Genomic DNA, 11,790 nt, shown 5'->3' on the forward strand with positions numbered 1-11,790 from the left:
GTCTCCATCACGCGACAATATTTGTTTCAAATTATATTAGACTACATGATGTCTCCATCACGCGAAAAGAAGTGTACCTAGCAGTGGCTCCTGTTGTTTCTGATATCAATGTTAATCGTAAGTATCTTATCGTTTCAATAAATGTGGTGAGTTATGATCACGAGTAACTTTCTATTAGTGTCATTCTTTAATTATTATGTTGCATGCTAAGAGGTTATTTGTAGTTTTAATAATTGCAGTTTTCAAAAAGTTCTCTGTGTTAATTCCAATTTCAAATGAATTTTTCTCAATAACTTAATTACCGTACTGGATATTTTTTTTTAATTTTCGCCACTAACCTTTCCTATATTTTACTCCTATTAGTTACATACGTCGTCTCTCTTGAAATCACCTGGTGAGCACTGAATTACATAATTTCATATTAGGTTAGATTAGCTGTAAGGTAATTAAATTTGTGACGAAGTCAAAAAATTATTTATTTTTCTTCTGCCGATTAAATTCATCCGTCTTTAGGTGCTTTGCTTTGGTTGCATCGAGTATAGCTTGTCATTTAATATCTGGGCTATATTTAGTGAAACTAATAAAACATAGGCCTAAGCTGTTATAAAACGTAAAGTTTTGTGTGTATTTTACTTTTTACTTATTAACATAGTCTTAATATGTAGCTCATTTCACAATAATACTAACTTCATCATAGTTATTTCCTACAACATCCGAGCCACGCCCCTTTGTTTTGTCTAACCGAAACATGGCGGACCAATGTTCAATTGTCTTCAACTTTCTGAGATCTTTGTCATGGATAAATATATAATAGGATGCGAAACTCACTGAGTTTCCCGTAACACATACTAGAGGCGCTGTTGTAGAATTGATCGTGCTGCCATCTATATGCGGTTAGAGGCGTTATTACATCTAGCAGCGCACCAAGTAGCGAAAAGAGTAACTACTCCGTACATCCAGCAGCGCACCCAAGTAGCGAAAATAATAACTAATTACTCCGCGTATCTAGCAGCGCGCCTGGCGGCGAAAAGTTGAACTATATGCAGTAAATATTCCTCCTCCCCCCCCCGCCCCAAACCCTCAATTTAAAGTAAAACTTTAAAATTTTTATTCCTCGCATCATCTTTCACTGAAAATTGTTATTGGAGCCAATAGTTGGAAGAGACGGTCTATTTTACACTACCTTATAATGTAACTAATTAAAATACAGCCAAACAGGGACAGAAAATAAAAGAAAACAAGGTTAGATAATTGGGATTTTATTCTTTAGGTAATAGTGTATAGTGCACTTTAAGTCTGCAAAAACTAGTTACATAATTGAAATTACTATATTACTGTATACTATTTTACAATACATTCAACAACACAATTTTGACAAGGTCCATCATATCACTGTTTAACATACACTACATGTGCACTAGGGTTACCAGGTTGTAACAATTTAAAAGCAGGTCATTTTAAATGAAAAAGAATTTTCCATATAAAAGCAGGGCATAATAGACTAACTTGATACTTGACGTGACGTCTTTTTACATTCTGTTATATAATTAGGTAATTTGTTTGTCTTTGTACAATAAAACTGATACAAAACTATTATCATGAATAGAATTGAAGTATACGGATTCTAAATTAGCTTTTACCTTATTTAATTTTCGGATTGTTAATACTTCTCTGGTGACTCGACTTGTTTGAGCAAGGATTTTACAAACATAATTCCTCTAATGGACCCCAACTCAATAGTTACTCTCTTTTGTCCATTGGGAATTGGCAAGAAAGAAAAGCAGGACAATTTCTGATTTTTACGAACCCTGGCAGAATGCAGGACATGTCAAGCGAAATCCAGAACATCTGGTAATCCTATACACACAGATACACTTACATATTTAGTGTGCAGTACATTGGTAAAGTCTATACAACAAATTGAATAATTGAAATTGTGGGGCCCAGTCGGATAAGAGAAAAAGCCACATCTATATATTTATATTTTGGAATGCTCTGCCATCTGTGCTCGTTTACAGATGTAAATGATACCATTTGAATAATGTGTTGTCATATAGTTTAGTCAGAACATATTTCTTCACATTCCAATGAGATATCCTACGTATCGAAATTTATGGTTTGTCCCCTTGTCTGCCTGGACCCATCAACTATTGGTTAGTCAACTGTCCAAAAATAGGTTTGGACCCTACAAGTAACACTCATGGGACAATCAGAGCTGGAGGTAATGAGTAAGAGTGGCCAATTCCTTTCTCCCCTCCGTTGCATACATCGCTGACTAGATACATATTACATTAATCGGATTTCAGATACTACAAAAAAATGTTTGATAATTGAAACTGTCATATTACTATCTACTATTTTGCAACACATTTTAGAACACTTTTCTAGGATCACATCTAAGGTTCTTAGACATTGTTGTTTGGCATACACATAACGGTAACATATACCAAAATGTTGTATGTACTGAGGGTCAGAGTGAAATACATGAGCTGCATCACTTACTTCCATTATGTTGGGCAAAAAAGTTTACTAGGTGAACTGAAGGTATGTTAACCCCCAACTTCCAAAGTCAAATATCTCTCTTACATACGCACACATGTACCACATACTGTAACTTTGCTCCCTATAATTACACAATATATTTAACATTTGCTAAAAACATTTTTTTCTGGGGCAAAAAAAATAAATAAAAATATAAAAAAATAATAAAAAAAGCTATGAACTTTCCACCAATATGATATTATACCTTTTTGTTACACACAATATGAGCTATTTACACTACTTTAAAGACACTGCAATTTTTTCTCCAGTCTCTTCACCTTTGCTTTCAGAGCTGCCATTTTTAGTTTGTTGCTCCTGGGTGAAGATGAGAAGTGAGGACTCGAGAAAAGTTTTCGTTTTGCAACACCAGGACCTAAAGATTACGAAATTAACTTCAGATTAATCTAATTGCTGGGAACTATTTTAAATAAAAAATGAAACGTGACAACACCTTTAGCCTTGTTGAGTTAATGTAGGCCTAACAAAAGGCATGCAAGCTATGGATAGGCTATATAACATACTACAAAATTGACAATACATCAAAATGTGATCAATATTTACCAAGTTTGGAAGGAGGTGTAGCTGAAGCTGAAGGAAACTGTTCCATCTTGGATGTATTCATGTCAGTATCTAAGGAAATAAATGATAAATTGAAGCAAGAATTGAACAGACTTTGTGCTCCATTCATTTCAAACTGCTCTTAACTGTACAAATTATAACTCATATAAATGTTAAGTAATAGTAACAATCCAAAAGTTTAATGCTGCAACAAATTTGATTGTGTTAATCTGAATTGTTCGTTGTAATGTAATATAAAATATTTTTTTGCTAATAGGCTGGGCTATAGAGGACAACTGACACTAACAGAAAGGGATAATCAGCAGAGGTGTTGGGATATTAAAGAGAAGTCAGTAAGAGGGAATGATAGTGTACTTCGTGTGCCAGGGAGACTTGTCAGGATATCAGTTGCAATATCGATCGTCTGGTTCAATAGTGCGACAACACAAAAAAACAAGTTTTGAGATATCTTCAGTTGAAAGTTTCAAATAAATCCCCTAAAAAGGGACAGAGTTGTGGTTCATAACCACGACAATTAGAATTGAGTCAGTATTCAGGACGAGTATATCACGATCTTCCAGTTCATTATTAATAGATTTCGAAATGTAGTAATAATGAATTAATAAAGTCCATAGTTATAATTACTTCTAAAGCAGTTTATTTCGTTTTTATTCTTTTTGGTTGTAAATATGACTTATCTCAATATTGAATTGGAAAGAGCTCCGAAAGGGGCTTTCAGTAGTATAAATAACTAAAAAATGGCAATTTTGGAGTTGTCGCACTTTTGAACTGGACGATCAATATATAACAAGATAAACACCCTGCCCTGTAGTTAAGAGGATTTGTTATTATTCGCTACTGTAAAAGAATGAAGTATGAAAACTGCAGACATATGGCAGGGGGCAATTAACTTAAATGATTACTAGCATGTTACCAGGCTCACAAGACAGTATCGCTTACCTTCAGCTGTGGGAACCACATTGAATAGGAGCGATGTTGCTGATAGCCCCTCAGCTGTTCACCAATCATTTTGTTCCCTGTAATAATCACAAAAAAAAACGAAACATAATTAATTATGTATTTTGAAACATGTAATGTAAGAACAGCTGATGAGAAACTAAGGCATTCCTTGAAATCCATAAACTTGACTAAGTGGAATAATTACCTTGTTCGCATGCATCTTTATTCATCCCGGCATATGCCGTCGAAGCAGTAATCTTTGAAGCTGGAGTACTCATAGGAGCAGGAATTGTTTGAGGCATAGCTGCCAAGCCTGCAGCCTACTCAGTTGCAGCTTGTAAACCTATGAGACTACGCGTACCTGAAAATAAAGAAAAGAGTAATGAAATCGGAAATTTTAAACATGAATGACATAAAAACATTGCTAGTGTACTAATTACCTTCAGCAGCTGCAGAATCAATCTTCGCCCTCCTAGCATACGTCCGCAAAGTCTTGTGATGCCTGAAAGTTGGGGTAGACCCCGGTGATAAGGTCGCTCGAGGCATAACTGGGCTAGATGGTGGGATCCGGATTTTAGGGTTTGATGGCACCACTAATCCATTAGCATGAACAGTGGGCACTGCAGTTTGCTTAAGTATCACTTTTTGTGAAGAGCTATAATAGTCAGACTCAATGAAGTGGTCCATGCAGATTCTCAACCTGTGTGTGGCATCTGCGGCAACTCGATACCGGTCCTCTAGCCCACAAAATCGGAGCCACTTCCAACACCTAAAGCAATGGATTACAATTACTAATGAGATAAAGTAGAAGAAATATTGAATAGAAATCATGCAAAAATTTGGGAAAAAATAATAAGTTATCTGCTGCATTTGTGTTATTTTAAGAGATGTCTAATGCGCATCACTAGGTGGTGAGTGACCATAGGAAAACTGGTAGCAGCAACAGATATTGGGTACAAACTAAATTAAATATTAGGCCTAAGCTTATTATTATTATTATTATTATTATTATTATTACTACTCATGATTGAGAATTTCTCCAGAATGGCTAACTACATCAAAGAAGGCATAATTTTATTTTCCATAACTGTGAGATGTTTATACTAAAAACCACGTGGCTTTAGTTTGCAGCCATGTGGCCTAATGCTACAATTCAGGTTTACGAGGTTTCATTTTCAGCCTTCTTGCTCTTTTTCGTCAATATTTCACATTTCGTTACAGTTTGATTGAATTTCGGAACCATCTAAATTTATACTCCTACTATAATCCTAAATAAATTAGCAGAAAGCAATGCACAGCTCGTCTGACCTACTTCACCAAAAAGTACATTGTTTTCAAGTGTAAGGTTTAGGCTACACAAGACACAATAATAATACTAAAGCTTACCTCATAGGTTCCTGAGGAAAATAGAAAAAATGCTTCCCTCCCACAGTATTAACAGTCTTGCATCCAGGCGCTGAGCATCTTCCTCGAATCTTTTGCATTTTTCTGGAATCCATCTTGCCTTCATAACGCTGTTGGCTAGTCATCGGCCAACGTTCTGACTACTTCGTATCGGAGAGTGGAGAACGCTGGTCCTCACGTAGTTCTATGATTTACCACCTACGACGTCGGGCGCTGATCACCTTATTTCAGAATACCGCTTCTAGATCGTGCTGTCCGCAGTTTCGCATCCTATTATATATTTATCCATGTCTTTGTCCTCTCTATAGTATCTAACTCGTTGACAGAAATAGAAACAGCTTCTACTCAGCAGATGTCGAAAGGGAAGGAACGAAATCCGTACTGCGCATGCGCCCGCGCTGTAAGTCGAACGACAAATAGCAAGTGTAAATAGGAACGTATGTTTTTTATCGAGAGGAAGATTGGCATAAGTAACAATTTTCGTTACAGTGGAGGCAGATGAGTTAAGATTGGTAGCGCAAAAAGCGCTAGAAATATGTTGGCACTCCTTCAGATGTTACAGCATAGCGGGACAAATACTGCAGTTGAGCCAAAGTAATTTAGCCATAAATGCAAAACAGCTAAAGTCCGATATTTAATTGTTGTTTCTTAGAAACTAAAGAATATAGAAAACACAGGTTTAGGTGGAAAACAATGAACATGGCGACATGGTTTCAATGGTGATATTATATGATCATCTTTGGTTTCCAGCCTGCAAACCATCACGAAAAATAGCAAGGAACCTACCTTCGAAATCCAACAAGCTAGCCATTCACGGAGCCACCAGAGCGCATTACTTTCGGTGAATGACCACGCAGGCGAGCCATCCGCGCAGCCACCTTGGTATCCATCAGAGAATCACGCACCGTCTCAACCGGGCTTTAGACTGTGCGAGTTAGGGTAAGTACCACAGTCTAAAACATACAGTCGCGCAACTCATATGTATAAAATATGCCAACATTTGACAGCTGGCGCGACAGTAGCCCTCTAGCGGCAGGCAAGTTAAAAGTGTGCACACGACATATGATAACACATCAGAAAATGGGTTTTGCGTAATTTATTTTATATTTTTATGCTATACAATGAGTGTATATGGTTCTTATTAATTTTAATTTAGAATCCTAGAAGAATTTCACACGCAGTTAATCTACAAGTTTTAGAAGCTGGGAATAAACGTAATTCTTTCTGTTCCTTACAACTGAATCATGGCCCTGATCACGTATCATGGTTTGAAATAATGTAATTGTTTGTACGTGGACGGTTAATTCAATTCATTCCTAAATATATTTATGAACCATTGAAACTCTATATTTCCTGTGAGAAGAGTCAAAATTGTAGGGCATATCTCGTAGGGTACATCGCGTGGTGAACTCCTCTCCCTATTTCCTGAGAAATTAACTATTTTCCATACCGCAAATTGGGGTAAACTCGGCCGCTGAGGTAAACTTAAAAAAAAAGGGGGAAGATTTAAACCTTAATTTGACAGACATTGATTTATGAAGTTCATTATTTTTCCCTTTTTATTATTATTATTATTTTGAGTCGCTAATAGTGCTGATATTATGGCTTAAATTTTTATGGAAAGTTTACCGCATTTTCCATTACATTTCCAGTTTTCACAAATAAACTTAATTTTAACTTACCCTACCTATATAACATGTAATTTACATGCACTTACAGTTATTATGACGTAGGTGAGAACAAATGAATACACTATTTTGTTCAAAAAATTGTAACTTCAATTAACTCAGAAAATGTAGGCTTAATTTTATTTTCAGAGCAGAAGTGGTGTAGCCTAAGTGAAAAATGGGTAATGAGGGTTAAAGTAAACTTTCTGTAAAATACAGCGCAAAGTAGCAGTTAATATTGAATTTATTTAAACTATTAGTAGTCAGTGAATAGCACGAAGGATATATTAATTGCTACTTTGCGTTATATTTAACAGAATTTTTACTTTAAACCTCATTACCTAATTTTGACTTATACCACTTCTGCTCTGAACGGCTCAAATAATCACTGGTAATGTAAAATCAACACCAATAACAGTCATGCAAATTATTACAGAAAAGATTGCTTTTTATATTAAATTTAATAAGGCTCTTTTATTTCTTGAGAACCTAGTACGTCTGTCACATGAATCTACACCAACACATCAGAAATTTATCGACACAGTCTGGATTTATTCAAGAAGTGAATATTTTGCAAAAGGATTATAATACGCCATAAATTCTTGAAAAATTAACACCATAATCCCTACTTGAATGGGATATAACATTCAACTTTTGAAAAATATAAAGAAAAAAAACACGAATACAAAAATTATGGAACTACTTGCATTAAAAACTGTAGATACATTATCCAAAATCGGAATGGTTACACATTTACACATGATCTCTGCAAAACAATAATATACTGTAACAGGTATTTACTTTGTTTTTATTTAAACTCTCCTTCCTGACATACAAATAGGTAACTGATAACTAATAAATGTTTTATAGAACACAATACGTACGCTACCTACAACGTGGATTATAGGTTATGACTGAGTTATGATTTTCTCTTGGTCTTTAGGGAATCTGAAGAACGACAAATTCGGAGATTTAAACTTGTTGTTAATGCAATTTTCGTCATTGCACACATTGCCTTTATTCCGACGCATGATTAAAACGTTATTATAACATCTCGCATACCTTTAAAGCACATGCTGGCTGTATTAACCCAATGACCAGTGCCTTGCCTGCCGCTTGAGCGCTAGTGTCGTGAATGTTGGCAAAAAAATGTTGAAGTTGCGCGACTGTATATATTAGACTGTGGTAAGTACACAGTTTAGTATATACAGTTGGAAAGCTCAATACTTACTATATATGCAAACATAGACAGTTGAAATCAAAGACGTTATATAGTATACTAGACTCACACAGAGCGCTGGTGTGCTGTCCAAAATTGAAACTAGTCTGCGCATGTTTACACCGCCATGAAATAGTTAGAAACAGCATTATCATCAATGTGAGGAATCATTGTATGGCAACAAATCCCTCAAACACATAGCGTTTATATTGAGAAAAAACAATGGGGGTTTGGCAATTCTATCAGCAGACATCGTAAAGATTTCTAGATTATATGAATGTTGCATTAGACAGTTGTTAAAGGAAACAAATGGCATGCTACCTAAAGGTCCTGTAGGTCTAAAGATAAAGAGAACTATTCTAGAACAGATAAACAAAAATGAAATATTCCCTGAACACGTATTAGAAAACGAGTTTCCTGACAATCACATCGTAAGAATTGTATCTTTAACAGTTGAAATGTACGCTAAAATTAGATGCCACCACACAGCAAGATCTTACTACGTTAATTTACATAGAACAATTATCAGGCACCATCTAACAAAATCCATCCTCTTCGTGAATCGATAGGTATTAACTGTATTATCATGTGCATTTTTTGTGCTACTTACAAGCCCCTACAGTCTCGGCTGCTCGAAACGAGGAAACCGGGGCAAATTGAACGCTGCGCTTGCAGCCATATTGTTGGAGAGCAGACAAATAATAGCAGTGCGTAAACCACGCAATTTAACGCTGTGATGATCTAAAATTGACATATTATGGCCATTTTCGACGTTTAACGTAAAATTAGGACGAAATAAACATATTCAAAGTTTCATTGATATGTGTTAGAACATTAAAGAAAAGAAAATACGTATGCAGCAATTTATAGAAAACATACTGATACATCCATAAATAGGCCTACACAATACACATTATAGATTGTATAATTTTACGATAATCAGCAAATTGTTAGGTTTCAGAGAATCTAAAATTACATTAACATATTAACTCTTAGATCACAAGACATAAATATATGCACCTTGATTACACAAGTTCTTGTTATAATCAAATTCCTAAGTGAAATAAATATGCGATAATCAGTATAGACTTGTTGTTAAGTTTTAGAGAATCAAAAATAAATTATATAACCGGTACTTTTAGACCATAGGACATAGGTAATCTGGCAAAATATAATATGCGAAGGTAGCCAAATTACATTGAATTCATTCTTCAATTAATAAAGGGAATGCTATCAATTATAAAAAGTATCGGTACCTAATACATTGCAAATAAAGGCTTAGCTATTATAGCTATTTATTTATTTATTTATTATCTGTATATTTATTTATCCATATATGGATCTTGAATGAAAGTTTATTATCTTGCAGATAAATTCATTTACATAATAAAAACAAAAAGTTATCTTTCCACTAATGTTTTAACATCTGATGTGTAAGTCTAAATAATTCACTCAGTGGGATTTCTCTACAGTCTGATATACCTGTAGTCCTGTACTAACAATTAAATAGTCTTTATTGTCGTAAACTACTGATTGATTTTTAATGATATTGATATTGTAACAACAGAGATAATATTATATTTGATTTTTAATGATATTGATATTGTAACAACAGAGATAATATTATATCGTACCTTTTGCAAATAGCTTGGAAAATTAAACAGGGATGGTATTATCGCCGCGCTCTCATGGTTAACATTCGGCAGGTCTTTGAGCGGCCTCATGCGTTCGGCAGGTCTTTGAAATTTAATTGTATTATTGTTTTCAATTTCTTGTGTCGCCGCTCCAATCACTCGCCTCAATTTCAATAATGCAACCAATAAGCTGCTTCAATTATTATTAAATGACACTTACTTGTCTAATCCACATAGACTAAACCCGAGGTTGCAATGTCTTGTGCTGAGGACGAACATTAAGGTATGTGATTAAAAATTATTATTAAAGAGTTATTATTAAGAGTTAAGAAAGCCAACGTACTCGTATATGAAATAATAATAATAATAATAATAATAATAATAATAATAATAATAATAATAATAGCCTTTTAACAATATAACAAACTAATGCTTATTCTTATCGAGAAAGTAGACGTGACAACGTGACGCTTAGAGTGAAACCTACAGAGCAACAATCGGTCGGCAAAATTATTTTTTTAAAGCACACCGCACGTTATTGTATGATGCCGACATGTTAAACATGAGTCCGCGGCGATAATATATATTTCAAAATTATATTGCCATTACTTTCACACTATTCACTACTAAAAACACCCGAGACAAAACAAAGGACAAATATGACAATCGTGTTTACCGCTCTATTTCTACCAGTAGCATGGCGGCGTAAACATGCGCAGACTGGTTTCAATTTTGGATAGCACACCAGCGCTCTGTGTGAGTCTAGTATACTATTATAACGTCTTTGGCTACTTATTAGTTGCCGTTCATTTTTTTCCTATGTGGTTTTTATTTATTCCACTGTCTTCAGGCATTCCCAATTCTGTTTTTCATTCGGATTGTATATGTAAATAATAACCTATGAGTATTATAACATAAATTAAATTGCAATGTAATTGTTAATCTCTACGTCATCTGGCAGCATCTATCAGAAGCCATCCTATCAAGAATTTAAAGGTAGGCCTATGTTGTTATCTTTTCATTTAAAATGTTTTTTTGGGGTATCTATATTGTCAATTGCACATGAATTTGTTTTGCAGGCATTCCCAATATTACCTTTCATTGTGATTATAAATGTAAATAGTTACCTAACTTATATGAAGGCCTATTATAATATCTTACATTTTAATGTGTCAGTTTTTAAGTCATCATCAGGCAGGATTTACCTACCCCCCCCCCCTTTCATGATCAAGAGGTATGCTGTCTTTTCAAATTGGGTTAAAGTGCTTATTTAAAATTACTTTATATTAAAAGGTCTATGCTGTCATTTACACAGCAAGTTTTGTTGTTGTTTTGTTTTTGCAGATATTCCTAGTGCATTATTTTTCACTGGGGGGTTATAAACGCATATAGTTCACATACAAATAACCCGTTTATATTTTGCCGGATATATATTATTAAAAAAGCAAGGAATGTCATCTTATTGACATAATATATGTGCATAAAATTACGTACTATCACTCCGCAAGCAATGATATATATTTAAATGTAATCTTCATCTTACGATGTTTGGTGACATATACACGTCCGTTGATGTGACATATTAATGAATTTAAATACTATTATAGTCACAATCATGCCGTGGCATGAAAGAAAAATTATAATTCCAAGTCTTTGGCGTGAGACGAACTCGATAGCTCAGTGGTAGAGCGCCTGACCGGAGAACAGGAAGTCGCAGGTTCGATTCCCGCTCGAGGTTGTGAAATTTTTTTTTCATACCATGGCATGATTGTGACTATAATAGTATTTAAATTCATCAGATATATAT

At 34.6% G+C, this 11,790-nt stretch overlaps 1 protein-coding gene and 1 long non-coding RNA gene across 2 annotated transcripts; both read right to left on the minus strand.

Annotated features, from left to right (window-relative positions):
• Positions 1-1,243: 1,243 nt before the first annotated feature.
• On the minus strand, positions 1,244-3,235 carry LOC138707959 (uncharacterized). Its single transcript, XR_011334483.1, has 2 exons — positions 3,103-3,235; positions 1,244-2,914 (listed from the first exon to the last, which is right to left on the minus strand). It is a non-coding gene; the product is annotated as an uncharacterized lncRNA (long non-coding RNA).
• A 1,041-nt stretch (positions 3,236-4,276) lies between these two features.
• Positions 4,277-5,749, minus strand: LOC138707960 (uncharacterized). The gene is made up of 3 exons (XM_069838055.1): positions 5,446-5,749; positions 4,500-4,828; positions 4,277-4,420 (listed from the first exon to the last, which is right to left on the minus strand). Exons 1-3 carry the CDS (start codon positions 5,586-5,588, stop codon positions 4,380-4,382), a joined length of 513 nt encoding a protein of 170 aa, XP_069694156.1. The 5' UTR covers positions 5,589-5,749; the 3' UTR covers positions 4,277-4,379.
• Between the last annotated feature and the right edge of the window lie 6,041 nt (positions 5,750-11,790).

Source organism: Periplaneta americana, chromosome 10, assembly GCF_040183065.1.
Source record: "Periplaneta americana isolate PAMFEO1 chromosome 10, P.americana_PAMFEO1_priV1, whole genome shotgun sequence".
Taxonomy (NCBI): domain Eukaryota; kingdom Metazoa; phylum Arthropoda; class Insecta; order Blattodea; family Blattidae; genus Periplaneta; species Periplaneta americana.

Coding starts and splice junctions, on each gene's coding strand:
- LOC138707960 (XM_069838055.1), bottom strand. CDS start 5,588: ATGACTAGCCAACAGCGTTATGAAGGCAAGATGGATTCCAGAAAAATG. Junction 4,829..5,445: donor TTTCCTCAGGAACCTATGAG/GTAAGCTTTAGT, acceptor CCATTGCTTTAG/GTGTTGGAAGTGGCTCCGAT. Junction 4,421..4,499: donor TGATTCTGCAGCTGCTGAAG/GTAATTAGTACA, acceptor CTTTATTTTCAG/GTACGCGTAGTCTCATAGGT.